The sequence below is a fragment of the Rhodotorula paludigena genome, assembly GCF_050403205.1.
Source record: "Rhodotorula paludigena JCM10292 DNA, Rt_paludigena_JCM10292v1_ctg3, whole genome shotgun sequence".
In the NCBI taxonomy this organism is placed as follows: Eukaryota; Fungi; Basidiomycota; class Microbotryomycetes; order Sporidiobolales; family Sporidiobolaceae; genus Rhodotorula; species Rhodotorula paludigena.
In genome coordinates this window covers 610,757-637,909 of record NW_027481455.1, presented here as the reverse complement: position 1 = coordinate 637,909, position 27,153 = coordinate 610,757, and the positions used below count along the sequence as shown (strand labels likewise).

The 27,153-nt window shown below is 63.6% G+C and overlaps 8 protein-coding genes across 8 annotated transcripts; 3 read left to right on the top strand and 5 right to left on the bottom strand.

The window, feature by feature from the left end:
* Window positions 1–187: 187 nt before the first annotated feature.
* Window positions 188–1,571, bottom strand: JCM10292_005288 (40S ribosomal protein S24; the record flags this gene model as incomplete). Its single annotated transcript, XM_076646187.1, has 6 exons — window positions 188–202; window positions 286–334; window positions 403–461; window positions 604–640; window positions 767–1,008; window positions 1,569–1,571. 6 exons carry the CDS (start codon window positions 1,569–1,571, stop codon window positions 188–190), a joined length of 405 nt encoding a protein of 134 aa, XP_076508466.1.
* Window positions 1,572–2,597: 1,026 nt separating this feature from the next.
* JCM10292_005287 (small nuclear ribonucleoprotein E) lies at window positions 2,598–3,591 on the top strand (the record flags this gene model as incomplete). Its single annotated transcript, XM_076646186.1, has 4 exons — window positions 2,598–2,627; window positions 2,967–3,056; window positions 3,344–3,440; window positions 3,518–3,591. 4 exons carry the CDS (start codon window positions 2,598–2,600, stop codon window positions 3,589–3,591), a joined length of 291 nt encoding a protein of 96 aa, XP_076508465.1.
* Window positions 3,592–3,871: 280 nt separating this feature from the next.
* Window positions 3,872–4,742, top strand: JCM10292_005286 (L51/S25/CI-B8 domain-containing protein; the record flags this gene model as incomplete). Its single annotated transcript, XM_076646185.1, has 3 exons — window positions 3,872–3,960; window positions 4,241–4,347; window positions 4,660–4,742. 3 exons carry the CDS (start codon window positions 3,872–3,874, stop codon window positions 4,740–4,742), a joined length of 279 nt encoding a protein of 92 aa, XP_076508464.1.
* A 202-nt stretch (window positions 4,743–4,944) lies between these two features.
* JCM10292_005285 (uncharacterized protein) lies at window positions 4,945–10,160 on the bottom strand (the record flags this gene model as incomplete). The annotated part of the gene is made up of 19 exons (XM_076646184.1): window positions 4,945–5,155; window positions 5,241–5,343; window positions 5,432–5,551; window positions 5,626–5,843; window positions 5,923–6,502; window positions 6,558–6,634; window positions 6,696–7,009; window positions 7,072–7,295; window positions 7,349–7,742; window positions 7,801–8,502; window positions 8,582–8,661; window positions 8,719–8,977; window positions 9,032–9,099; window positions 9,163–9,211; window positions 9,271–9,359; window positions 9,450–9,690; window positions 9,750–9,791; window positions 9,846–9,970; window positions 10,025–10,160. 19 exons carry the CDS (start codon window positions 10,158–10,160, stop codon window positions 4,945–4,947), a joined length of 4,032 nt encoding a protein of 1,343 aa, XP_076508463.1.
* A 697-nt stretch (window positions 10,161–10,857) lies between these two features.
* Window positions 10,858–14,255, bottom strand: JCM10292_005284 (OPT family oligopeptide transporter; the record flags this gene model as incomplete). The annotated part of the gene is made up of 16 exons (XM_076646183.1): window positions 10,858–10,906; window positions 10,971–11,074; window positions 11,144–11,215; window positions 11,275–11,463; window positions 11,526–11,801; window positions 11,866–11,972; window positions 12,041–12,109; window positions 12,234–12,388; window positions 12,465–12,802; window positions 12,865–12,921; window positions 12,984–13,058; window positions 13,118–13,323; window positions 13,386–13,513; window positions 13,569–13,761; window positions 13,849–13,933; window positions 14,031–14,255. 16 exons carry the CDS (start codon window positions 14,253–14,255, stop codon window positions 10,858–10,860), a joined length of 2,328 nt encoding a protein of 775 aa, XP_076508462.1.
* Window positions 14,256–15,774: 1,519 nt separating this feature from the next.
* Window positions 15,775–19,183, bottom strand: JCM10292_005283 (OPT family oligopeptide transporter; the record flags this gene model as incomplete). Its single annotated transcript, XM_076646182.1, has 16 exons — window positions 15,775–15,823; window positions 15,884–15,987; window positions 16,049–16,120; window positions 16,193–16,381; window positions 16,451–16,726; window positions 16,791–16,897; window positions 16,966–17,034; window positions 17,157–17,311; window positions 17,406–17,743; window positions 17,806–17,862; window positions 17,923–17,997; window positions 18,057–18,262; window positions 18,326–18,453; window positions 18,509–18,701; window positions 18,792–18,876; window positions 18,962–19,183. The coding sequence occupies 16 exons, from the start codon at window positions 19,181–19,183 to the stop codon at window positions 15,775–15,777; spliced, it is 2,325 nt and encodes a 774-aa protein (XP_076508461.1).
* A 1,386-nt stretch (window positions 19,184–20,569) lies between these two features.
* JCM10292_005282 (tetratricopeptide repeat protein) lies at window positions 20,570–24,503 on the bottom strand (the record flags this gene model as incomplete). The annotated part of the gene is made up of 6 exons (XM_076646181.1): window positions 20,570–20,938; window positions 21,005–21,379; window positions 21,457–21,633; window positions 21,697–21,932; window positions 22,000–22,888; window positions 22,956–24,503. The coding sequence occupies 6 exons, from the start codon at window positions 24,501–24,503 to the stop codon at window positions 20,570–20,572; spliced, it is 3,594 nt and encodes a 1,197-aa protein (XP_076508460.1).
* A 559-nt stretch (window positions 24,504–25,062) lies between these two features.
* On the top strand, window positions 25,063–26,199 carry TIF11 (translation initiation complex factor eIF1A; the record flags this gene model as incomplete). Its single annotated transcript, XM_076646180.1, has 5 exons — window positions 25,063–25,071; window positions 25,421–25,499; window positions 25,568–25,671; window positions 25,854–26,011; window positions 26,082–26,199. The coding sequence occupies 5 exons, from the start codon at window positions 25,063–25,065 to the stop codon at window positions 26,197–26,199; spliced, it is 468 nt and encodes a 155-aa protein (XP_076508459.1).
* Between the last annotated feature and the right edge of the window lie 954 nt (window positions 26,200–27,153).

Genomic DNA, 27,153 nt, shown 5'->3' with positions numbered 1-27,153 from the left:
GACGAGCACGAGAAGCGAGCGAGCGAGCGAGCAGGCGCCCACGCGCGGAAACGAGTCGAGTCGAGCAAAAGCCCCGTCCCTCGCCTCTCTTTCGCTCTCTGGCCTCATCGCCCGGCGCCCGGGTGTGTGTAGAAGAAGACCACCGACCAGGACCGCTCGTTGCACCAGCTGCAGCAAGTCGAGCCCTCTACTTCTTCTTGCCCTGCGAACGCGCACAGGACGGGGAGGAAGTCAGCTCTGCGTCGCGCGCGAGGGAAATGGGATGAGGGTGAGAGGGGAACGCACCTCGCCGGCCTTCTTGACCTTGGCGGTACCGCGGAACTTCTTGGCACGGCTGCGCGCGGGCGAGGCAGAGTCAGGTCAACGGGCGCCAATACGGGCGTGGGTCGGAGCGAGACGCACTTCTTGCGCTCCTTGCGGAGCTTGCGGCCAGCACGCTCCTTCTTCTCCGCAAGACCGAACTGTTTGTCGTGAGGCGGGGGAGGGCAGTCGGGAATGGTGGGTGGAGATGAGAGGGCGGCGGGGCAAAGGCGAGGCGAGGATCAAGGCGGCAGCGTTAGTGTCGGTTCCGTGCAGGTAAAGCGAGTGAGAATGTCGACGCACGCGAACGAGACGGTACCGCGGCTCGAACTTAAGGGCACTGCATCGGTAGAGCGAGTCAGCAAGAGGAACGGACGAGGACGAGGACGAGGCGAGGGAGGGGGAGGTTGACGGCGGCAGGCGCGCGGCCGCCCTCCGCTCCCGCCGGCTCGCGGCCAAGACGCACTCCTTCGAGTCGTAGATGAGCGCAAAGCCGGTCGACTTTCCGCCACCGAACTGGGTGCGGAAGCCAAAGACGATGACCTGGTCCTTGGGGGCCTTGTACATGGCCGCGAGCTTGTCGCGGAGCTCGTCCTTGGACACGTTGGCGCGCGTCGGGTGAAGGACGTCGACGACCATCTGCTTGCGCTGCAGAAGGCGGTTCGTGAGGAACTTGCGGGTGCGGATCGTCACGGCGCCGTTGGGGTCCTGCAGGAGGTGGGGCGGCGGCGAGGAAAGGTGCGCGGGAGGGTCAGCACTCAGCTGCTCGCGTGCAAACGTGGTGCACCTGCTGCTCTGCCCTCGTGCCCGCAGCGTATCCGCAGGTGCCGCAGCGAGGGAGCGAGGCGGGTGCGCCGCAGCGTTCGAGGCTCGCGGCCGGCAACTCGATGCCGTCTCGCCCCCGCCGCGCTCGTGCGTCCCGCCTGACTCCCGCACATCCGTACATCTCCCTCCCTGCACCCAGAACGACCGCGCCAGAGGGACGAGGCGGCGAGGCAGCGTCGCGGTCGGGTTTTGCTGCCGCTCGCCCCGCACGCTCCATGGCCCCTTTCGAGTCCCGCCCGTGCTTTTGCACGCCCGCAAACGTCGCCTGCAAGCAACAGGCAGGCGGCCAGGGGCGCAGGCGGGGGCGTGCGTGCGGTGTCGGCGGGGTCGCGTCGAGGCGAGCGACTTGTCGGAGCTCGGGTGTGGCTCGCGGGCTGGTTCGAAGGCGCGGGCGGGGGCAGGCGGGCGGGGGAGAGGGGGTGTGTGTGGGATGCACGACTGACCATCTTGGCGGGAGGGGCGGCGCGCAACAGGTGGTCGCGAACGAGGAGAAGAGAGACAAAAAGCTGTGCCCGCGCCCGCGCCATCCCTCGCCGCCGCCCCCCGCGCTCTCGCCTCGCTCAGCGCGCACTCTCCGCTCTCCTGGGCAGGCTGGGCACCGCCAGGGACTGCCACAGCCCACTGCCACCGCTGCCCCGTCCGCAGCCGAGTCCCTCCCGCGCCACTCCCCGCTCGAGCCTCTCTCGCCTCGCTCTCGATCGCACGAACTGCTCTGCGCAATGCTGTCCAGTCTGAGGTCGCAGAACTGCCTGGACTTGTGCTCTTCGACTGCACTGCTTGCGTGGGTCACAGCCTACCGGCACAGCGCGGCGAAACCAAGCTGCTGCTAGTGATCGTCTGTATCCACCTTCCGCTGCCGTCCTGCAGTACTCGAGCGCGTCTACCGTTCTGTCCAGTGTTGCAGCGGCTGGGTTACACTGCGTCGTGTGGATTGGGTAGCATGCCGCGGCGGTCACTAGGCTGAGCATCCGGCAATGCGGTACCGAGCACTGCAGTTACGGCAACTGGCGGGGTGTCCGAGGCTCGGGCCAGTACACAGGACGGATTGCGTCAAGCAGGGGGTTTCTACTCGTCTCGTATGATCGGTGCTCTAAAGGGTCCCTTGGCGACATGGTCGCCACAAAGTGCAGAGGGAGGAAGCGAGCGCGAGCTAGAAGCGAGCAAGCAGGCAACCGAGACCTGAGCAAGTCCGGCACGGCCTACATGAGTCCACACAAGGCGTGACCAGCAGAGCAGACTGCGCAGGAATGAGGAGAGAGCGAATGTCAAGCGACGACGACGAAGAGGCGACGGCCGACTTGGTCTGCCCGCACTCTGCCATTCCGCGCACGAGCTACAGCAAGCACTGCACTCAGAGCCAGGCAGGACTAGCACCCCTTCCCGTCCGACCCGCCCTCGCATTCCCCCCGCACCTCGACCTCGTCCCCCCCCTCGTCCTCGCGCGACTCGCAACCCCCGTACACGCGCGCACCATGTCCAAGAGCGTCCTCGTCCAGCCCATCGTGCGTCACTGCTCCCACATGCTCGCTCCTCTGATCCCGCGCGCTGACTGTGTCGCCTTGTCTCTCGTCCTCCCCTTGATCTCAACCCTGCCGCTTACTCGACGCGCCTGTCGACGCTGCTGCATGCGCCCGCTGCCCTCTCTCATGCCTCCTGACCGCCCAAATGCTCACTCCGGCAACGCTATGCGCCCGCGCTGCCGACTCGACCTCCCTCTCCACCACCCTCCACCCCCTCGCCGGCGCTCTCCTCGACCCGCGCCATGTGATTCGCAATCTCATCAACCTCTCACCGCACCCCCTACCCGCACTCGACACGCGCGCGCGCGACCGACCCGACAGAACGTCATCTTCAAGCACCTGCAGCAGGGCGCGCGGGTGCAGGTGTGGCTGTACGACAACGTCGAGCAGCGGCTCGAGGGCAAGATCCTCGTGCGTTTCTTCTCTGCTTTCCACTTTTTGCCTTGTCGTCATCAGCGAGCCGAGACTGGACGGGCGGTGGGCGCGGGCGCGGGATTGCGCGAAGGCGAGGGAGGAGCTGCATGCGGGCGCACGATGCATCCGGTTCCTGCTTGGCGCCCACTCGTGGCCCACTGTCGTGTCGCATGCCCCATAGGCAGACGGGCGCAATAGGCCTGCTGCGCAGCGAGTGGCACCATGGCGGACAGATCGAAAGAGCAACTTGACTGACCCTCGGACGAATCCGTCGCGCGTGGCAGGGCTTTGACGAGTTCATGAACGTCGTCCTCGACGACGCCGAGGAGATCTGGGTCAAGGACACCAAGGCGAAGAAGGCGGGCGACCGTCAGCGGCTGGGTGCGCTTGCCTCTCTTCAAGTTCTCTCCCGTGCGCATGGGCAGCGAGATTGACCTGGCTTTGACGCGCGCGCACAGGTCGGCTACTGCTCAAGGGCGAGAACATCACGCTCATCAGCCCGGTGCCGAAGGGTGCGGCCGCGAGGGAATGAGCGCCGTTGAGGGCGCGAGTGCGTGGTGAAAACGTGTACCAGTTTCCGTGTTTTCTTTTTCTTCGCACCTGTTCTGTGAGAGTGTGAGAGTGAGCGTCTTGCCCAGCAGCGAGCTCACAGAGCGGTGAGAGAGCGAAGGTGGGATTGCGCTCCTCCCGTTCGCCAACCTCGCGACTCGCTGCACCGCCTCTCGCCGCCTCTGCTCGCTCCCCGCCGCGCATCCCATTCCCTCCTGCGCACCTCGTCTCTGCCCCCTCCGAGCCCCCGATACCCCCGCCCCATGTCTGCTCTCCGGAAAGCGCTCCCCCAGGCAGTGCGCGAGCTCCGCCTCTTTGGCTGCCAGCAGTCGCCCGCATCCGAGGGCGTCCGGTGCGTCTCTGTCCCTGCTTTGTTGGCTGTGTGGGCACGTTCTCACCCCGGCCTTGCCCCGCCGTGCTCTGTCCTCGTCTCTCCGCCTCCTCATCGGCCTCGCCCATCTCTCGTCGCTTCTCCCCCGTCTCGCCGCCTGCCTGTGCCCCTGCCGCGCCTGCCCACCCCTTCGACTTGCAAACACTCTCTGCCTGACCCTCCCGTCTTTCCTTCCGCCACAACTCAACCTCGTCCGCTCGCCTCTCGTCTCTCGCGCGGGCACACCCACTCACACCCGCAGCGCCTTTATCCGCTCGTCGTACCCGGCAATTAAGAGCGCCAACCCGGACCTGCCCATCCTCATCCGCGAGGCGCGCGGGACCCCCGCGAGGGGCTTTGTTCGGTTCGGTGCGTCGGCGCTTTCGCCTCGCTCGCCTCCTCCCTCACTTTCCTAAGCATTGCCGGCTCTCGTTCCTGCCGGTTCGCGCGGTTCTGTACATCTCGAAGGATCTTGGACAGGTCTTGAAGGGAGGAGAGGGAGAATTACAGCGCAGGGAGTGGAAGAACGAGTCGGGCGCGCGAGGTTGCGGCGCCGATGTCCTCTCGCTCTCGGGGTTCAGGCGGGCCGGACCTCGCCGAACACCGTGCCTGGCACCTGCATCTTGACATTGCATCGCAGTCAGGACGCTCGCTGACCTCCCCCTCCTACACGTCCCGCAGAGCGCGGCGTCGAGAAGCAGGTCTCGCTCGAGGGCGTCTCGTCGGCCGAGGAGGTCGAGCGCAAGATCGCCGGCTTGCTGTAGGAGAGGGTGTCGACTCGGAGGTAGTGCGCGTGCCGGTAGATGTAACGTGAGCGGGAAGGGCTTTGTCTGTCTGTCAGAGGTCGTGCGCGGCTTGAGAGGAAGCGTCGGCTCTCCTTAGGGCAGAGGGACTCAGGCTCGCAATACAACAACAGCACAGCCACAGCTACGGCCAAGCAACATCCGACGACGGCCAGACCCTGATCTACCCAAACGACGCGTACCCCTCCATCGACGGCCTCTCGTCGCGCGCGCGGTCCCGCCCCGCGTCCTCCTTGGGCACCCACGACGGCACGACGGTGCGCGCGGGCTTGCTCAGCACGGGCGAGGGCTGGCCCGCGGGCGGCGCGACCGAGGGGGTGAAGCGCGGGCGCGGGACGGGGAACAGGCCCGACGAGCCGCCGGCGGTGATGCAGCTGCGAGGAGAGGGCGCACGGCGAAGCAATCAGCCTCCCGTCGTCGATTGAGGGAGCAAAGGAACGCTTGAGGACGGAGACGCACCTGCACCCGCATCCGGTCGGGCAGCCTTCCTGCGTTGCGAACCACGTCTGGAGGCACTCGAGGTGCCCGACGTGGCAGCACGACGTGCAGCTCTGGATCAGATCTGCCGAACGAGCAACACTGTCGAGTCAGCTTCTCGGCACCATGCGTGCAGTCCGCGAGCCGAAGCAGTGGGAGTCGTCGAGACGCACCAGTCACGGGAAGGTGGCACAGCACGCAGAGGGTCGCACGCTGTCGCTGCCGACACTTGCTACACGCGCTCTCGTTGGGCCGGACGACGGCGCCGCAGTGGATGCAGCAGGCGGGAGTCTCTGCGAAGCCGAGGAAAGAGCGGTCAGTCGCGCGCCGCGCCAAGTGGCCGAGCGAACAGAAGAGCGCGACAAACCGATCGAAGCGGTAGGTCCGAGTCCATTCGCCGCCTTGAGCAGATCGACCGCGAGCTGGTTGCGCTTGCTCGGCGCAACGGCCGCGCCCCGACAGAGCTTGAGGACGTGCGCACGCTCGAGGTCGAGCCCCCACCGGTACAGGAGCTCGGCGTACGCGAGGCGGATGAGCTCGAGCTCGAGCTGAGCGCGGTCGGTGAGCCACCAGCAGATCGGCTTGCTGCGGGCGTGGCGCGTCGGGTAGAAAGCGAGAGATCAGCAGCCGCTTTGAATCGCATAAACGGCCTCGTGAGACGCACTGCATGTTGAGCGTCTCGTTGAGCGCAACGGCGACGCGCTTGCGGGCGGGCGATTTCTCCTCGGTGACGGAAACTTGCGGCGAGACCTTGGGCGGGATGAGCGCTACGCTCGTCCCGCCGAACGTCACATTCGGCGACGTCTTACTGCGCGTACGCGCCGCGTGCCCGTCCTCGTGCTGTTCGTTCGGGTTGTGCAGCGCAGAAGGGTGCGCCTGCTGCATTCGCAAAGTACCTTTGCCGAGGCCGAAGCCGGGGGACGAAGCGGAACTGGACGATTCGGCGCGCAGCGAGGCGGGCCGTGTTCCTGGCGTCCGGTCCGGACTCGTCGGCGACGATGGAGACCCGCTCCGAAGCGACAGCATGCCGGAATTGAAGAAGCCCGAGAGGTTGGCCCAGGACGGCTTTGGCGAAGAGTCGCCGTTGCGGTGGCGTCGGAAGCTCGTCGCCGTCGGCAGCGGCGTCTGCTCGCCTGAGGTATCCACCTCGAGCAGCGGCTCGATGGGACGGTGCCGTTGGCTGAAATAGTCGATCTCGGCTGGTCGCTCGACTCCACGATTTTTGGCGGCCGCAGCTTCTGCACCTGCGAATGCACAGTCAGCACAGGTGGCGCAAACCACCAGAGAAGGCCAACGCACCACGAGTGCAGACTTCGAGGAGGCAAGCAATGACACCGAGAGTCTGAATGTCCTTGAGGTGCGCCAGGTACTTCAGCCTGATCCGTGCTGGCGAGTCAGCACTGAGCGAGCGCCACGAGAAGTGGAACGTTTCCTCACAACTCCTGCAGCAAGCGTTCCGCCAGAAGCGATTCGAGTCGGCTATTCATCTGCCCGCCCTCTGTCCCCAGTCCGCTTTCCAGGAAGGCGGACATGGTGGTCCACACTTTCGTGAGAAGCAGGTCCTTCGCCGCAACAGCGGCCAGCGCAGATTCGCGCGCCACGTCGAGAGGCGGGCGGCTGAGCGAGTACAGTGTGCGGTTTGGCGAGACGAGCGTGAGGTGCGAGACGACCTTGATCTTGACGAGCGTGCTGAATGAGGGCGCGAGGTCGGCGGCTGCGGTCGGAAGTTGCTTACTACGACTCGCAAGGTACTGCAGGCCAAGCTGGGTGTCAGCGAGGAATACGAAAAGAGAGCCGAGAGATTGAGACTGACTGGTCGCAGGCTGTGGGCAGTAGTCAGCTGCAAAGCCTCGTCGGTCTCCTGGTAGTCGCCTTCGAAGTCATCCGACTCGGTCGGCAAGTTGCCAAACGTTTCGGACAGGCGGAGCGGGAAGCTGCGCTTGGCCGTCTCGAGCTCGTTCGGCGGTGTCGCCGTGCCGTCCTGCTCGCTTGCAGGCGAAGCGAACACGTTGGTCGGGAAGAAGACGACGAGTTGGCCTACAGTCACCAGGTCAATACCGAGACACGATACTCGAGCCGGCGAGACGCACCAGAAGGACCGAAGGTAGCTCCGCCTCGTCGGGGTGGCGGAACGTTGACGTTGTTGCGCAGGATGTCGGCCGGTAAAGTGCCACGACCAGTGCCCTCGAGCGCTTCCTCCGCCTCATCATCGTCGTCCTCCTCGACGCGCTCAACGGAGCGATCGCCACACAGGTACCTGAGCGCCTGCTCGAGCGAGGGGAGGCCGCGTTCGGCGCGCAAAGACATCAGGCGGCGCACGCCGTGGAGAAGGCTCGCGCGCTGCTTCAGCGTAATCTCGTGGCTGCGCTCAAGCTCGATGGCGGGAGGACTCGTGGCTGGGTAGGTGCGCGGGAAAGAGAATACGGCGCGGATGAAAAGCGGACTATAGAGCGAGACGGTGCAGGTGCGACCGGCAACGTGAACCTAGCGGGCGAGCGATGTTAGTGAACGCTCGAGAGCAGCTGGAGATGCGCGCACTCGCTTTCTCAAAGTTGATGCGGCCGAAGCGCCGAACGACAGAGGTGATCTCCTCGCCAAGATTGGCGTACAGAATGTCCTTGCCGATTGCGGTCCCAGTCTGCCTCGACTCGCCGGACAGGACGCTCTCCGCACGCTCCGTCTCGTCGCCTTCGCGGGCCGTCAGCGTGCCCGTGTCGGTGCCACGAACAACCGAGCTGGCGCGTGTGGACGGGTCGGCATGCTGGTCCTCCGCGACGCCCTCGGATCGCTCAGCCGTCTCGACGGCGCCATCTTCTTCGTCGCCTCCCGCAGCTTCGACTGCTTGTGGCGGCCGGATGATCTTGACACCCTCCATCCAGGCGAGACGATCGTACTCTTTCTCGCGCCGGCTGCGGACCTTGGTCGTCGTCATCGTCGCCATGGCTGCGCGCGCCTCTGGCACGACGGGATATGCGGGAGCGAGATTCTCCTTGCCCAATACGTTCGATGCCGGAGCATTGCGCAGCGAAGAGGTGAGAAGGGAAGGAGAGTGGGAGAGGGAGAGCGAGGCCGACAGGAGCGACGTGCCGGGTGCGGCGGACTTCGCTGGCGGGTGTGACGGTGTCGTAAGATTAAGTGGAAGGGGCGCAGCGGGCGTTTCGAAGAAGGAGCGATACGACATGTCTGGGCCACCTCGCCGCGTGACGGGCACCTCGATGGGCGAGCCTTTGACGTGACCCACGTCCTGCGACAGACCGGTCAGACACGCTTGTGTCATACAGGGGCGCAAGCGCAGCACGTGTCAGGTAAGGGCGGGAGCGCACCTTCATGATGTTCTCGGAGATTGGCCAAAGGCGCAATCGACGGTCATTCGCCCACGTCACAAGCTGAAATTGCCGATCGTCTGCAAAACAAGCGTGAGCGAGGCTCGCACGAATCGCAGCGGTCGTGTTCGGCGCACCGCTGTCGAGGTCCTCGCCGCCCCTCGTGCGCCACACAAATTCCTTGACACCCTCTCGCGCTCCCTCAAACCTCGCGACTGGCTTCGGCTGCTCCTGCGACGTCTCGCATGGGTCTACCTTCCAGACGCTCAGCGCATGGTCGCTGCGCTGCGGCAGACTGAGTACGCCGTCGCCGAAGGGAAGCCAGCGGGCACGCCAAATGGGCGAAGAAGTCAGGACACTGCGAACGGGCTGAGCGGCATCGTCGAGGCGCCATGTCTGAGATACAAATTGTGAGCAGGTCATTTCGGCGGAGCCGGCGAGCTTACGTACCTTGAAGGACATATCGAGCGAGCAGGTGATCATCTTCTTGGGGTCCTTGCGAGACCAGTCGATACCATCTGCGACGCAGTAGCTGATTTAGAAAGAAGCCTCAAAAACAGCAGGGAAACGCTCAGGCGTACAGATTTTGGCGGTGTGGCCCTTGATCGTCTCGACCGGAGTCGCGCCCATCTAGCTCGCTTAAGGGTCAGCAGGTGCAGGCGGGACAGTAGCACGACACTGCAGCGCACACGGTCGTCCCACACATGTACGACGTTATCGTGCGAGCTTGCAATGACGTGAGGCTCACGCCTGTTGAACTTGACCTGCGTAGCGGGAGCTGCGGATCGGCACCAGCATTCAAAGTCAAACTTGTCGCCTTCGCAGCGTCCGCGGATGCGATGGAACGTTGAGTATGGGAAAGACGCACAGCCCCAACCGCAGACACGCCAGATCGGCTTCCGCCCTCGCCCGGTCGACCCATATCCTGTCCTGAGATCCCACGCCATAACCCATCCGTCCATTGCGCAGGTCGCGAGAACTTCAGGCGCTCCAGGTGACCAGTTGATGTCGGTCACGGCGCGCGTGTGGCCGTACAGCGTATGCTCGATGGGTGAGCCGGAGAAGGGGAGCGAAAGAGAGAGGTTGTACACGACCGCTTGCTGATTCGACTGCATTGAAGGGAGCTCAATGCGATTCATACAGCCTGCTGCCGATAGGGGGTACGCACAGTCGAGACGACCCACTCGCTTCGAGCGGGAAAGGGATTCCACTGAACAAGGGAACATTCAATACGGTGAGCTCGCTGCGTGGTATGAACGCGCACCTGCACATCCGCCACCTCCCATGCCGAATGATGTGGTAGGAATCGCGGCGGGTCGTAGGGGTTCTGAAGGTCTACGATGAAGAGACCTTTTCGTGCTCCGAGAGCGACGTCGCGGTTGGCGGGACCTGCACATTGGCAACTCAGTCTGTGTCTCCAACGCAGAGAGTAGGGACACGCACTGATGCTCATGGACCCTATGGGCTGGTCAATCGAGATGCTCATGAGCTGGTGAAAAGTGTCCTCGCTGTCGTGCTCTACGATGGGCACCGTCGATAGTGGCGGCGAGCCATCGCGGACAGACCGAGCGGCAGGCATTGATGCGACGGCAGCATCGTCGTCACTGGCTGACATGCTGGAGAGGTAGTTGGCGCGAGGACCTGCAGCCGACTTGCGGCCCTTCGTCGGGGCAGACGCGAGACTGCCGGCAGCGACGGCGGTCAGCGTGAGCTGTCCTGTCGGTCTCGGCAGCCTGTACAGGCCCCCAAACGTCGCGCGACCGACGCTGGAGGTCCGTCGCTCCCCACCTCGGTTAGTCCGCGGCCTGTCGTCCGCGGCCCTTCGCGACACCGTCTTGGTACAGCCTCTTTGCTAGGGTGCCTCAGAGGCATGCACGAAGTCTGAACGCACCAGCTGCCGGAATCGCCGTCTTAGCACCCCCTCTTTCCCCGGTCTACTGATGAGCCCGCCGGACCGCAAGAACCGCTGCAGCCGCACTTGTGAGTCGGCAGCGGCAGTGAGAGCGCAGAAAGTGCGGTCAAGCTCGTGCGACTCGACACGGGCGAAGCGCGCAGAAAGAGACGGCGCAAGCTGCTACTTGACAGTCCCACTCACGCATCGTTCTGATCATCATTGTGTGATGCTACCGACTTCCACCATCTTTGGGCTAGGCTTGACATATCACGGGAGCTCTGGTATGCACGAGCGTAGGAGAAAGAGATTGCAGGACAGACACATAAGACTGGGATGAACCAAAAGACACAGGAGGCGCGTGAAGGCTACACAAAACCCACGCTCAGGTCAAGCGCATGCAGTAGTCGAGGTTACCCGTCGGGTTGAGAGCCCTGGGAGAGGCAGGTAGCGTTAGCAAGAGGCATGGACGGGCCGAGAAAGAGAGGGGAGGCGTACCAGTTGGGCATGGTAACCTCGTTGCCGCTGCCGCCGAAGAGCGCGAACGTCGCAACGAAGACGAAGAGCTGCGTGCCGCCGTCGAGAGCCGCCGACATGAGGTACTGAAGGGGAAGAACAAAGAGTGGATGAGCACGACTGTCGAAGGAAGAGACGGAGTAGAGGGGCCGTACATTGTACTTGCGGAACCAGGTTGCGCGGTAGCGACGCAGGTAGAATTGCGAAAAGATGGCGATGAGCATCGTCTGCAGTGGTAGCGAGAAATCAGCATGAGCGGTCGGACAAAAGCGCGACTGAGACTGACCGTGAAGATCGACGAGTTGATGCCGACCGACAGGTAGCCGAGGCACCAGCAGATGATCGGAGTGACGACGGTGTCGAACTTCATCTTCGGGAAGAAGCGGTGGAGGAGGACGAAGGGGAGCGGGACGGCAAGACCGATGAGGATCGCATAGGGGATGATCTGGTACGTCGACCCCGGGCCATACATGTGCTGTGAAATTGGTCAAGGTAAGCAGGAGGAAGGGCACGGATGGAGGGCCACGCTGAGCGTACCTTGGCCAAAGCGCCCCAGGAAACCGCCTGCGAGTTGAACGACTGGACCTGCTGACCAGACCAGATGTTCGAGCCCTGGACGTCGAGGAGCAGCTCGCGTTGTGCCGAGATGACCTGCTTCATGATGATGAGCTGGAGGATGGCGCCAACGACCGTGCCGATCGACTGGACCCAGAGAGTGGACCGGGGCGGGAGCTTGGTGTACTGAGCCATCTTCAGGTCCCGTGCAAGGGCGAGACCCTGCGCGGTCGAGTTGTAACCGTAAAGCGTGAAGTACTGAAGCGCAGGAGGGCGGACCGTGTCAGTCACAAGTAGAGAGTACCGGATGGATCAGGCTCACCATGTTGGCCTGCGAGTTGCCCGGGATGATGGCAGCACCAAGCATCTGTGAGAGCTGCTGGACGTCCGTCTTGAAGCCCGTGATGGCGTAGATGACGCAAACGAAGGCTGCGCAAGACGCCGAAGTCAGCTTCATGAGCAGGTGCCAGCAGTCAGTCTCGAAGCTCGCGACTCACGAAACATGAAGAAAGCAAGGAGAATGGCGACGATGAGACCCCACCAAGGGAGCTGCGAGTGGCCGGTGTCTGTTCGCGGCGGGCAACACGGGTCAGTGAGGCCGCTTTTTCAACGGCCGAGGCGACGCCGCAGGAGACCACCACCTAGCGCACAAAGGGGGGACGAAAGAAAGAAGAAGAGCAGGAGACTTACAGCAGGTGGCCATGGCCATGGCGAACGAGGCGAGAATGATGCCGCCGTAGACGTACATCGGGACCTCCTTGTAGACGAGCATCTTCTGGTAGTGCGGGTCCTCGATGGTGCGCGTGCGGAAGCCCTTGATGGCGTTGAGGATCGGGCGCCAGTACCTGAGAGATGATATCGGCGTCGGTCCGGTGCTCGAGCCCGTCAGGCGGCCGTGCATCGCGGAAAGGGACTACGCACCAGATGCCGACATGCGTGAGGGTTGCACCGATGGCGAGGTTGCAGCCGAGATAGTAGATGGCGTTGGATGCGGCGTACCACGGGAGGCCCTGCTCCGCGAGCGCCGTCTCGTTGAGAGAGTAGTCGGCGTTGAGGATCGCGAGCTGGTCGTAGACGGTGCCGTTCTCGTAGAAGAGCGACTGCGACAAGAAGGGGAATTGGGCGGCGTTCCAGGCGTTGGTCGCGTACATGCCGCAGAAGATGATGATGCAGAGCGCGACGCCGATGTACTGCGAGACCTGGGTCGTGAACGGCGTGAAGAGGGCACCGAGCGAGCCACCGCCGGAGCCGACGTAGTTCTATGGACGGAAACAGGATACGTCAGCACGAAAGAACTGTCGCAGCGAGGACAAAGTCGTACCCAGTCGAAGCAGAGCGAGAACATGCCGAGACCTTCGTTGCCGTTCGAGCCACCGAACTGTACAGGTCATAAGTATCAGAAGACTGAGGGGCTCGGCACTGCAGCGGTAATTGACGCACGATGCGGGTGAACCAGGCCGAGTCGCGCTTGGCCAAGCAGAAGATCGAGACACCAGTGAGGGTCGGCGCGACGAACTGAGCGCAAACTACTGTGTCAGCCTGTCCTTCAGCGAGAGGTAAAGAGAGTAACGCACCTCGGGAAGCCACTCCCAAATGAAGATGCCGATGAAGATGTACCAGAAGAAGCGGAGACGCTTCTGCTGGGCCTTGATGTCCTTGTCGCGGTGGAGAGCATCGAAGAGGTTGACCGTGGGCACGAGGTTCGGGTACACAATGTACGTAGGGAAGACGCAGAACGAGCGAAGGAGACCGGCGATGCCGTAGCCGAGGAGCTGCGAGCCTGCGAGAGTACGATGTACGGTCAAGACGGTGTGCAAAACAGTCCTCGAGATGCGCACGCACCCATGAGCGTGAAGATCGCGACGCCGTAGTTGGGCGTGATGTTGTAGTAGAGATCGTTGGTGGCGAAGACGGAGATGGCCTCGGCCGACGACGAGGCGGTAGACGACATGATGAGAATGGCGACGTGCCTATGAACAGACTCGATCAGTTATGCAGCCATTGCACAAGGACGAAGTCGCGCACTCCTTCAGGGTGAACTCGTGCGGGTTGAGGAAGGCCCAGAACTTGCCGCGCGAGGCGTTGGGGAAGACAGCGGCCCAAGTGCGGCCGAGGATGAAGGCGATAACCTGAAGGAAGAGCTGCGAGACGTAGACCGTCTGCGGGCGGAAGTAGAAGATCTGGCCGAGTACCGCGGCGAAGCAGGTGAGACCGAGACCTGCGAGAGTGCGCATCCACAGTCAGTCTTCTGGCGCCGCGACGGGACATCGAAACGGCCTGGAGGGAAGTCTAGAATGCCACGCACCGAGGAAGTACATGCGGAACGTGTGGATCGCCATGTTCGGGTCGTCCTCGAGCGAGATGCAGCGAGTGGCGATATCCTCGGCAGTCTGCATAATGGGCCAGCATGATCAATCAATGTTTCCGAGCCTACGGAACGCTTGACAGGCACGTATGCGGTCGCATTCACAGCAAGCAGCAACTCACCTCGATAGGGCGCTCCTTGCCGTTGGCGAGGCGATTCTTCTCGTCGACGGCGTCGAACGGAACGTCGGCAGGATCATCGGCCTTGACATCGCCGTTGACGAAAGCATCCTTCTCGTCGATGGGCGACTTGACGTCCTTGGACGACGTGAGGTGGAGGGCAGGCTCAACAGTCGACACTGCGTCGACCGAGTCCTGCCGCTTGAAAGGGTTGCGGACAGCCACCATGATGCGAGCAGCGAGCGATGCAGCAAGCAGTCGCACGTGTGAAGCAAAAGAAGGAAGAGCGCAGGAACTGGGGAGAGAAAGCGAGAAGCCGGAGTCAAACAGCCGGCGGCAAAGGCGTGCTGCCAGGTCGCGTGAGATTTGTGCGGGGGCAGCAATCTCTCATGGAACCTGCAAGCGGAGACGAGAACAGCATGGCGATGTCGAGAAACCGCGCGGGCGACGATGCAAAGTTGGTCGGCGACGGAGGCCGACGCGCGGTCGCGGCTCACCCGCGCCCTGGCCGTCGTCGCTTTTTCTACGCTGCGCAGTGGCGAGCCGCGGCTGCTCAGCAGCCTCTCGAGGCGTGCAGTGGCCCGGAATCAACCTTAGTTGCCTGCATGGACCATCGACCGTCAGTTGAGCTCGAGCAGCTCGTCCGAGACGAGCCTGACTGCTGGCGATACTGGGTGGTGGTGGCAGATTCGCCACTCCAGAGGCTGCGGAGACCTTGCTGGGGACCCTCGACAGCTTTACGCCGAGCAGCGTGGTGCGGATCGAGGTGCTCGCCGGACCACGCCGTCCCTGGGCTACCGGCATTTCGACGACCCAAACTTGTCGCGGCACCTCATCCGGCGCCATGATAGCGTCAAGGGGCGCGCACCGGCTCACCCCGCTGAGCAGAAGAATTGCACGCTCCAGCGCGTGCCACAGGCTTCAGCGGAGAACGAAGCCGTGCTCCGCTCAAATCGCCCATGTGGCGAGCCGCGCACCCCGTGCAGCTGGTCAGTCGCGGACTGCGTGACCACAGGGCGCGATAGCAACTCCACCTGCGCACCCCGCAAGTGCTGCGACGTGTGGCGTGCCCGTGCGATGCGATGAACAGACGGCCTGCCGAGGTTGCTTTTTTGCGCTCGCCTCCGTGGCTGCTCGCCCCGCAGGTTCTCCGGGATACCGCACGCTAAATCTCTGTCCCTATCATGCTGCCATGCGAGCCAGGCGGGGTGCCGCGGGCGCCGCTTTGGACTGTTCCGGACTACGGCCTCTAGAGAACGCGGCGACACGTACATTTCCTCGTGGATTCCTGTGCTCTTGACCGGTCTATTGCCGTGCCGTGCAGCTCTGGCAAGTCTCTCGTCCATGCTCGCTCGAGTGCCGGCGCATAGCTACGCTAGTTCCGGAGAACAAGGCCACCTCTCGATTTTCGACGCAGTTGCCCGGGTCCGCTCTGATTCGTCGATACCCCGGGCCACGCTGCAGCATGGGATCTGCATGACGAACGCTTCCACAGGCTCTCCGAATCGTAGCACGGGCGATCATTCTGCTTGGAGAGCGCGAAGAAGGAGGATGACCGGAATGTCTGCCGCAGCGCTCGTACTCAGGCGCTCGCTGTCGCACAGTCTAAAGAGGCCAAGATATGCGGAATGCAACCTCCATTGCGCAGCAAAGCCCTGCTGGAAACCCGTGTAGCCAAAGAGGAACGGACGAAAGATGAAAACTAGTCACAAAGGGGACGACGAGCAGACGACAGGTGCGCTCGAATCTACGTCAGGCGCATGCAGTAGTCAAGGTTGCCCGTCGGGTTGAGAGCCCTGCAGGTAGCGCGCGGGTCAGCGAGCGAAGCGGGTGGGAAGCTCTTCGAGAAAACGCACCAGTTCGGCATCGCGACCTCCTTGCCACTGCCGCCGAAGAGCGCGAACGTGGCAATGAAGACGAAGAACTGCGTGCCGCCGTCGAGAGCCGCCGACATGAGGTACTGTAACAGTTTGGAGTCAGACTAGAAGCCAAACGAGCGAGTGCCTCACTGAAGAACGCACGTTGTACTTGCGGAACCAGGTTGCCCGGTAGCGACGCAGGTAGAATTGCGAGAAGATGGCAATGAGCATCGTCTGTATGCAGCAAGACAGACGGTCAGCGCTGGCCGTTGTTTTTGTAGAAGTAGCGCCGGGCAAGAAACGCACGCCGAAGACCGACGAGTTGATGCCGACCGACAGGTAGCCAAGGCACCAGCAGATGATAGGCGACACGACGGTGTCAAACTTCATCTTGGGGAAGTAGCGGTGGAGGAAGAAGAAGGGGAGCGGGACGACGAGGCCGATGAGGATGGCGAAGGGAATGATTTGGTACGTCGAGCCGGAGCCGAACATGTGCTGCGAACACGACACTGGTGTGAGAACGGTAACCGACCGAGCCAGCGTCGAAGAGAGCTGGACACGAACCTTGGCAAGAGCGCCCCACGTGATGGCCTGCGAGTTGAACGACTGGACCTGCTGGCCGGACCAGATGTTGGATCCCTGGATGTCAAGCAGCAGCTCGCGCTGCGCGCCGATGACCTGCTTCATGATGATGAGCTGGAGGATGGCGCCAACGACCGTGCCGATCGACTGGACCCAGAGAGTGGACCGGGGCGGGAGCTTGGTGTACTGAGCCATCTTCAGGTCCCGTGCAAGGGCGAGACCCTGCGCGGTCGAGTTGTAACCGTAAAGCGTGAAGTACTGAAGCGCAGGAGGGCGGACCGTGTCAGTCACAAGTAGAGAGTACCGGATGGATCAGGCTCACCATGTTGGCCTGCGAGTTGCCCGGGATGATGGCAGCACCAAGCATCTGTGAGAGCTGCTGGACGTCCGTCTTGAAGCCCGTGATGGCGTAGATGACGCAAACGAAGGCTGCGCAAGACGCCGAAGTCAGCTTCTCGAGCAGGTACCGGGAGTCAGGCTCGAAGCTCGCGACTCACGGAACATAAAGAAGGCGAGAAGAATGGCGACGATGAGACCCCACCACGGGAGCTGCGAGTTGCCGGTGTCTGTATGCGGAGCAAGACGTAATTAGGAAGGCCATCCTTTAGACGGTAAAGGCAACGCCGGAAACGACCGCCACCCAGCGCGAGAGTTGGCGCCGAGTGAGACGGAAGAGCAGGAGACGTACAGCAGGTGGCCATCGCCATGGCGAACGAGGCGAGAATGATGCCGCCGTAGACATACATCGGGACCTCCTTGTAGACGAGCATCTTCTGGTAGTGCGGGTCCTCAATGCTACGGGTGCGGAAGCCCTTGATAGCGTTGAGAATCGGGCGCCAGTACCTGAGAGACGCGGGTGGAAAGTCAGTACATCGAACGTGCCAAAGCGGATAATCAGGCTCGCGCCGATCCGGACTCGTCGGAGGAAGCCACGCACCAGATGCCGACGTGAGTGAGAGTTGCGCCAATGGCCAGATTGCAACCGAGATAGTACACAGCGTTGGAAGCTGCGTACCACGGAAGACCGTGGATCTCGAGGGCGGTTTCGTTCAGCGAGTAGTCCGAGTTGAGAATGGCGTTCTGGTCGTAAACGGTGCCGTTCGGGTAGAAGAGCGCCTGAGAGAGGAAGGGGAACTGGGCGGCATTCCACGCGTTCGTGGCGTACATCGCGCAGAAAATGATGCAGCAGAGAGCGACACCGATGTACTGCGAGACCTGAGTCGTGAACGGCGTGAAGAGGGCACCGAGCGAGCCGCCGCCAGAGCCGAGGTAGTTCTATGTCAACGCGACGCGATGTCAGCACGGATGGGACGTTGCAGTGAGCAAATTGGACGGACCCAGTCGAAGCAGAGCGAGAACATGCCAAGACCCTCATTGCCGTTCGAGCCACCGAACTGCAGAGTCTGCGCGTTAGTAGACTGCGAGATGGGCGTGCGCAGCTGTAATCGACGCACGATGCGGGTGAACCAGGCCGAGTCGCGCTTGGCCAAGCAGAAGATCGAGACACCGGTGAGGGTCGGCGCGACGAACTGAACGCAAAGTACTGTGTCAGCCTGTCCTTCAGCGAGAGGACGAGAGAGTAACACACCTCGGGAAGCCACTCCCAAATGAAGATGCCGATGAAGACGTACCAGAAGAAGCGGAGGCGCTTCTGCTGGGCCTTGACGTCCTTGTCGCGGTGGAGAGCATCGAAGAGGTTGACCGTGGGCACGAGGTTCGGGTACACAATGTACGTAGGGAAGACGCAGAACGAGCGAAGGAGACCGGCGATGCCGTAGCCGAGGAGCTGCGAGCCTGTGAGAGTACGATGGACGGTCAAGACGGTGTGCAAAACAGTCCTCGAGAATCCGCACGCACCCATGAGCGTGAAGATCGCGACGCCGTAGTTGGGCGAGTTGTTGTAGTAGAGATCGTTGGTGGCGAAGACGGAGATGGCCTCGGCCGACGACGAGGCGGTAGACGACATGATGAGGATTGCGACATGCCTGTAAACAGTCTCGATGAGTTATGCAGCCATTGCACAAGGACGAAAGCACGCACTCCTTCAGAGTAAATTCGCACGGGTTGAGGAAGGCCCAGAACTTGCCGCGCGAGGCGTTGGGGAGGACGGCAGCCCAGGTGCGGCCGAGGATGAAGGCGATGACCTGAAGGAAGAGCTGCGAGACGTAGACCGTCTGCGGGCGGAAGTAGAAGATCTGGCCGAGCACCGCGGCGAAGCAGGTGAGACCGAGACCTGCGAAGAGGCCAACCATCGACAGTCAGTGCTCTGGCGCGAGACGGGACACTGCGACTGTCCGGATGGAGAGTGTGAGACGCGACGCACCCAGGAAGTACATGCGGAAAGTGTGGATCTGCATGCTCGGGTCGTCCTCGAGCGAGATACAACGAGTGGCGATATCCTCGGCGGTCTACGTGTCGAATCCGGCGCGTGGTCAGTGACGCCTATGCATATGGCGAGCATGTGCACTTTCAGCAATCGAACACCTTGCTCACCTCGATAGGGCGCTCCTTGCCATTCTCGAGGCGATACCGGTCGGCTAGCTGATCGAACGGAACGTCGGCCGGGTCGCTAGCCTTGACATCGCCAACCCCATAGTCGTCCTTTTCCTCGGAAGGCGACTTAACGTCGTCGCTGGACGGCGACTGGTGGACCGTTGGAGCGGTGGTGGCGTCCATCGAGTCCTGACGCCGGAAGGGGTTGCGAACAGAGACCATCTTGCCCAGTACCCTATGCTGCGAGCTACAGCAATGAGATGAGGGTGGGTGTCGGACTGAAGACAAGCAGAGAGAGAGAGGAGAGGAGCAAACTGGCGGCTGCCAAGCGGAGAGAGCACGCTGAAGCAGGTCGCGTGCCGGACGAGGGCGGGGAATCGCTATCGAAAGCAGCGTGGTTGTGCAGGCTCTTTTTAGCGCCGCGAGGTCGAGCTGAAGGGCGTCGGTCAGGGCAGCGTGTGGCGAGGCCAGCGCAAAGTCCTCGTCGCCGCCCGCCACCGCAGCCAGCGCGCCCCTGATAGCGTACTTTTTGACGACTCATCAGCCCACGGCAAAATAGCGAAGCCCTGACCATTCAGCATGGCCACAGCGTCTTCTGCAAGACGCGAGTGGGGCCAGTGTGTGCGGACTCCGTCTGCACGCCACCAGGATGCGGCGTTGCGACCGTGCGGGGGACCGCTCATGATTGCCCCCGAACCGCATGCAAGAGTCTGCGCTAGCGCGCTCGGCCAGAAAGCGAGTGCCGAGGAAACGCAGACAAGCAGAGCACACGCGGTCGGCCAAACCTTCGTTTCCGCCGGACGGCGTTGGCCCCGCACCGCTAGATAGCGCTGTCTCGCCTCGCCGCGCTGCAAGCCGCAAGCAACACGCTGCTGTCGACGACCACAGCGCGGCGACAAAGTCAGCCCCGCTTCCGCGACAAGCGATATCTACCCCTCGGCCCCTTCCTCCACGCAATTGGCCTTGTCGGACCACACGGCCCGCGAACTGGGCACTGCCCTTGTGAGTCTGAATGCTCGGTCTAAATACCTTCTTGCGCGCGGGCGCACTCGCCGCCAAAAAAGAGCAGCAATGCGGAGTCGCAATCAGGGCGCCACGCCCAGAGAAAACAGCGGGGCGACCGCGCGGTGCCGTCAAGGTGCCAGATGGCACCTCGAAAGCCTCGCCGAAGTGCTGCAGCGACGTGTCCCGAAGACGTGTCCGAGTGCGCGAAGCACGGCCGAGATGCGGCGGGCCTGGCGGGCTAGCCGACCGAGATCAGGAGGAAGCGGACGAAGAATCGGGCAGCAGAGCAGACGAGACGAGAGGATGCGTGTTCAGCAGCACTGAGCGGGTGAAGGGAAGGAAGGCAAGCAGCACGTTCGCAGTAGCAGTGGATGACTCGCACGCGTCGCAAGCGCCAACAGGCGCGGTCCCATGCTGCAGCGCCGCAACCTGACTAGGTCGAGTGCCAAATTCGGGTGCTCTCGCTTCGCGACATGCTTGCCGGCTCGCAAAGGGCACGGCTGCGAAGGTGCACACAAGCATGCTCGCAAACACACGATCTCACGCGGGGCAACCACTTCGACGAGAGCGCAACGAGGGAAGCTGTTTCTCAACGTCCCTACTCTACTTGCCCACCTTGAGCCGGTTGACAGCATTGTACCGCTCTGTCGCCCATGCCAGCGCCTCCTTGGCCGGTTGACAGTCAGGGGCAATGCGCTCGAGGTACTTGAGGTCGACGAAGGCGGCCTTCCACTGCCCGATCATGGCGAGCGCGGTGCCGCGACGATACAGCGCCTTGATATTGCGCGGGTCTTCGAACAGCGCAAGCGTGCAGTCACACACGGCCTCGGCGTACTGCGCGGGCGTGCCGACCTTCATGCGCGCAGCAGCGCAGTTGCTCGGGAAGGTGGGCTCGGCGGGGAAGATGATGGACGCCGTCGTGAATGAGATGATGGCCTTTTCGTGCTCGTCCGCAGCGAAGTAGTCGTTGCCCTGTGGAAGATAGATTGAGCAAGCTGACTCAACGGACGGCGCAAGGCCAAGTGAGATGAGACGCACCCGCTGCTTCTCCTGCTCGGCAAGGTCGCGACTGAAAGCAATGCCCTTGGTCCGCGCCTCGGCACTGAGCTCGAGAAGACGGCCCCACGCCTGGAGCGGCCTGCGCTCGGGCGGGCCCTCCTCCTTGCCCTCGAGGAGCTCGGCTCCGGTGCCAAACTCGGTGACGATGTTCTGCCGCCCGAAGCGGAGCGCCGTCTCCAAAGCGCGAATCCCGCCCTGCCACTCGAGGAGCGTGCACATGTCCTCGGAAAGGATGAACGGGTCTTCGAGCATCAGGCGGTCCATGGCGGCGTCGAAGGCGTCCGAGAACGAGAGGAGGTAGTCCTGCACGATGTACTGGCGGTTGACGCCCTCCCACTCGGGACCAGCGATCTTCTGCGAGCGTGCGCACAGGTGGCCCGCGTCAGCTTTTGAGCGAAAACAGACGAGAGACGAGGAGAAGGAAAGCGTACCTTGGCGCGCAACTGAACATGGCACCACTTCATGAAGGCTTGCGGGTCCATCTCGGGCAGGTCGATCGGAACTTGCCGGTCGGCTTGCTCGCACAGCTGGAGGCGGTGGCGCGCCTCGCGGAGAATGTCGATGTGCTGGCTCAGCTTGCAGATGCATATCTCGCCGAGTGTGGCACGCTGTTGCCGCATACCCGAGTCAGCCCGCGCAGCACAGCAAGAAGGGGGGACAACGAAACGGACCAGAACGTCGACGAGCTTCTGCAGGCTGATTGCGAGGACGCGCTGCGACCACGCCTGGATCTCGGGGTGGTTGACCGCGTGCCACAAGCCGCGCTCTTCTGCGATGGCGAGAAACGAGTCCATCTCCTTCGGCTCGCCCGAATCGGTCGTCATGCGCCCGCCGCCAAGCAGGAACGACTTGGCGAGCTTGTCGCGCAGGAGGAAGAGCGGCGAAGGAAGGGCGCCGATGAGCTCGTCTGAAGGCCACTACAGGTCAGTCGCAGTCGCGCAAGCGATAGCTCACTGACGAGTCGATGCACGCACACTTGAAGCCGGCGAGGCAAGTCTCGTAGAGCAAGCCATCCAGCTCGGCCCAGACCTCGTAGTTGGCGCCGACGCCAGTGCATCGGTGCGGCGGGCAGCACTTCGGCGGCGGATGCCTCGACAGAGGCGTGAACCCCTCCTTGAGCGGAGGAGGCGCGACACTCGTGCCATCGGCCGGCAAGGGAGCGCCGTCGGCCGAAGCGTTCGCGGCGGCACCCTTGCGCTTCTTCTTCTTCTTCTTGCCGCCGCCGGCTCCGCCCGTCGGCCCACCCGCGCCAGCATGCTCGACCGCCGAACTGGCGTTCGCAACGTTGGTCTTTTCCGCGAGCGGCATGCCCACGCTCGCCTGTTCCGACTCGGCCTGATCGAGCAGCCGGGCGGTTGCAGGCTCGCCAGCCTCGCCGCTAGCGACGCTGCTCGCGCTCGAGGCTTCGGGGGGGATCGCAGCGCGCGGCTCCGCCGCCGGCTCGTCCGCTCGCTCCTCCTGTTCCTCCTGCTCCTCCTGCTGCCCCTTCCTCGCCTCCTCCTCGGCGCGACACGTCGGGCAGCACATCTCGCAGTGCTCTTCGCCCTCCTGCGCCAACGCAGCAGTCGCGGCGCGCGAGCGCGAGCCGCCCATGCGGCGCGAGCGGGACGACGCCGCCGAAGGAGAGGGAGAGATCGCGGCCGAGGCGCGCTTTCGGCGACGCGGCAAGGCGGGGACGGGGACGGGGGACGAGGCGCGCGAGGAAGAAGGCGTCGTGCTCGTTTGTGCGTCGGGTGGAGACGAGACAGCGGCGGCGAGGCGGGTCGAGGGCGAGAGCGCGCGCTGCGGCGCTGGCGCCTGCTGGCTGCCGCGGTTATAACGGTGCTGAGGCGGCGGAGGAGCGTAACGCGCTGCCGGGCGAGACTGCAGGGCGGCAATCGGTCAGTCTGCCGCGTTCGACACAGGGGGCATTTCCAACAGAAGAGCGCACTTTAACGGGCGGGTTTGTTGCTCGCGCCTTGCCCTTGGCCGAACCGGGCAGCGGCGACACGGCGCGCGGCGCAACGGTCGAGAACGGGTCGCACGGCGTACCACCTGTGGTCGCCCCCGATGTGGCCGAAAGCAGGTCCTTCGACGAGCCGAGCTTGAACCCCTCCTCCCTCGAGCCCTCCGGCTGCTGAACCGCAGCAGGGGCTTCACCAACCGTCTCGGCCAGTCCTGCCGCCGCAAGGAGCTTGTCCTTCTCCACCTTGTCCTTCTGCCGCTTGCGGTCGTCGCTGTCCTCGAGGACCTGCAGCTCCTCGAGCTGCAGCTTGACGGCGTCGCGCGCGTCGAGCGCAGCCTCGAGCTCGCCCTGCAGCCGCGCCGTCTCGACCTCGTCCAACGGGTGCGCCGGCACCTGCGTTGCCGGCGGCGCCTCCGCCGCGCCTTCGCCTTCGCCGCCACCCTCGTGCCCGTCCTGCCCACCCGACGCCGCGCCCGTCCCGCCCGTCGTGCTGCGGTACTCGAGGAGGAGCCGGCGGATGTGCAAGTCGAGCTCCTTGAGCTCGGCGCGGAGCTCGTCGATGCGCTTTGCGCGCTTCTCGCGCTCGTGCTTCTCGGCGACGCGCTGCCGCACGCGCGCGAGGAGCTCGCTCGGCTTGCGCGCGGCGCAGAAATCCATCACGCTCAGGAGGTTGTCGCCGCCGGCGTCGCCGACGCCGAGCAGGCCACGCGTCGCGCCGGGCCCGAACTCGGCCTCAAAGTCGTCGGCGATGAGCTGGAGGAGCTGGAGGGGCTGCGAGATGTTTTCGAGAAAGATGTAGAACTCGAGCGCGAATGAGCGCTCCGAGACGAGCTCGTCGGCGAGGGTGCGCAGGAGGGCGTGGTACGCGGCGAAGGCCTTGCGAATCTGGGCGCGCCACGTCGCCGTCGACTTCCAGACGTCGCCGGTGAGCGCGCCAGACTGGATGAGGGAGCGGATCGAGGCAAGGAGCGGGGCGGGCGAGGGGGGTGTGCGTGGCGGGCAGACGGGGAAGGCCGACTTGAGCGGCGCAGACTTGAGCATCGAAAGGCCCGTCGGCGTGAGGAGCGTGTGCAGGCACGGGAGGGGCGCCGCCTTGCTCGGCTTGAGCTGCGCGACGAGCCCCTCGTAGACCATCGACACGGCCGACGAGAAGCCCGTCTCGCGGAGGCTCGTCGCCCACGCCTCGTTCTCGCCCTGCAGCGCGCCCTTGACGACCTGCCGGAAGGCCTCCTTGCCAAACTCGAGGTTCTTGTCGTTGGCGATGTCGTCGGGCAGGCGACCCTGCTCGAGGCCGGTCAAGATCCACGCATCGACGGTGCCGCTGCTCTCAAGCCAGTCGAGGATCTCGCTCACGCCGAGGTAGCGCAGCGAGGTGGCGAAGAAGGTCTGGAAGAGCTGCGAGAGGGCGGCGGCGACCTGGTCGTGCAGCGGGCTGCCTGGCGCCGGGAGCGGGGTGTCGGGCGAGAGACAGCGGTGCGGCGCGCACTGCGGATCTCGACCGAGGCCGAACGGCAACGGTGGCCGCGCACTCATGGTGGTGCGGGTGCCGTGCGCTGCTCTGGAAGCCTGCGCTTGCGTGTGAGAGGCGGCAGAAGGGTGGAAGACGGGCTGTGGCAGGAGGTAGGGGAGCTCAGTACGGCTGCAGCTGACAGGTGGCCCCGCTTGCCGTGTGCTCGAGACTGTCGCAGGCTGTCTCCCGTCTGCGACAGGGCAGCTCGCGCCGAGCCTGAGGCAAGAGAGCCTTCATCGCTTGAGGAGGAGAGAGTGACCCAGAGCCGCGACGACAGCTCGTGAATAGACGCCGAATCTGTGAGATGCGCAAACACACCTTGCGAGCTGTTTCGAGCGGCCTTCGCGCCTCCAGACCGTGCGGGAGGCGGCGGATCGCACAGGCGTCTTTCGGGGCGGAGATGAGGGAGACGCCACAGCTCGTCTGCGCGCGATTCGAGCGGCTAGACGGGGTCCCTGAGGTACACCCAGCACAGCCAGCTAGTCAGCTTTGGCTCTGAGGGGCGGAAAGCGGGCGTCCGCGGATGCAGACTGGGGCGAGCTCCCGAGTGCAAGTCGCTCGTCGCCCGTCACCACTCGCACCATGCCCAAGGTACGCACCCAGAGCCTGCGCCGACCTGCTGGCTGCACTCGCCGCCCCCGACTCCCCCGCCCTTGCTTCTCCCGTACCCGTGCGCGGCCCGCACGACTCGCGCTCGCACCAAACTCCCTCGCTCGCGTTCATCGCCACTCGCGCTCTCGAAACGGCTTGCGGGGCTGTGTGGGCATGTCCAGGAGATGCAGAAACTGACATTCCACCCACGTGTGCTTCGACCATCCCTTCCACGCGTCTCTGTCGCCGCAGAACAAGGGAAAAGTGCGTCACCCTCTCCCCCTTGTTCCCTCTCGCTGCCTTGCACGTCGCAGGAGTTGACTATTGCCTGCCTGTGCGCCCACAACAGGGTGGTAAGAACCGTCGGCGAGGAAAGAACGAGAACGAGGGCGATAAGCGCGAGCTCGTTTTCAAGGAGGAGGGCCAGGGTCCGTCGCTCCCTCTGTCCCGCACCCTCCGAAAGAACAAACTGACCAAGGATTGCACATGCGCGCAGAGTACGCCCAGGTCCAGAAGATGCTCGGCAACGGTCGTGTCGAGGCCATGTGCTTCGACGGCGAGAAGCGCCTGGCTCATATCCGCGGCAAGATGCGCAAAAAGGTGCGCTTCTCGCTGCATTCCTTCCCGCCCGCCGTGAAACTGTGTACCCTCGGGGGCAGTTGTGCTGATCGAGCCTTCGCCTGTCCGCATATCCCCCTCGTCCGCCGTCGTCGCCCTACTCCTCGATGACTTCGCCCTTGTCCTGCATGTCCGTCCCTGCGTTGCGCTCCTGCCTGTAACAGGTCTGGATCAACCAGGGCGACATCATCCTGTTGTCGCTCCGCGACTTCCAGGACGACAAGGCCGACGTCATCCAGAAGTACTCGGCCGACGAGGCGCGCAAGCTCAAGCAGTACGGCGAGCTCCCCGAGACGGCCAAGATCAACGAGACGGACGTCTTGTGCGTTGTGCCCCCCTTTCCCTTTCCCTTTGCCGTTCGTATCCCTGACGCACCTCTCTCTCCCCTGCAGCGGCGGCGACGAGGGCGACGACGTGGTCCAGTTCGACGAGGTCTCTGGCGACGAGGAGGAGTCCGACGACGACGACATGAACCGTAAGGACGATGACTTTGACATCGACGACATCTAGTCGGGTTCGTCCGCAATGTACAGTTCGCCGTCATAAAGAACCGAGTGCGAGAGAGCCAGCGTTTACGGATCGAGCCGATACCGTGGAGAGCGGACGGGCAAGCGATAGCACAAGTTTGAGTCTGTGCCCGCAACCTGCGAGCTGCTTGCGTCGTCGCTGGACAGTGTCGGAGCACATTAAGCTGCAACGACAGCTCCATGCTTCATCTTCGCCTTCTCAACCCCGTCGCTCTGGACCGCCGCTTTATGCACGTGAACGACCTGGCCGCGCCTCTCGCTAGCGCGCCTGACGTCCGGGCGGATGAAGGTAAGGCTCGACACGACGGCGGCGTGCGCGCTTGGCGTCAGTCCACGGCGCAAAAGCCGTCGTGCCGCTCCTCGATCCAGTCGACGAGGGCAACTCCGGACGTCAAGCGAGGGCCGCACGAGGACGAGTACGATGCCCGTGAGGATCCCAGTGAGCTAACTCGGAAGGCAAGCGCGCGACGTGCGACGGAAAGAGGTTGCGCAGCGGCGCTGGAACTTGAGCTCGCTTGGCGGACGAGCGGCCGTAGAAGCTCGCTGGTCAACAGCGCCCGTTGCGTCTTTCTGAGGCCCTCGAATAAAGTAATGGGGTCGACGATGCACCGAGTGAGGCTGCAGAGGTGGTCTCGTAGTTGCTGGTGCTGTCGGCTTGGCATGGCGAGCTCTAGATGTCTTGCCTACCAGTGACATGGTCACAGAGCTGAAGGCGAAGCTAGGTCTGGTAGCGACTAGACTGCGACTAGGCAGCCGCCGTGTCGGACCACGAAGCATTCGGGTCGGGGCACGAGGCAGTCGATCCGAATTGCGCGCTCAGCGGGTCGAGCTAGTAAGGACGACAAACTGCACACGGTGATGACCGCCCGTCGAGCTGCGTCTTCAAGGAAAGAGCGGGGCCGGGTCAAGGAGCAGACGAAGCGCCGGCAGGACGAAG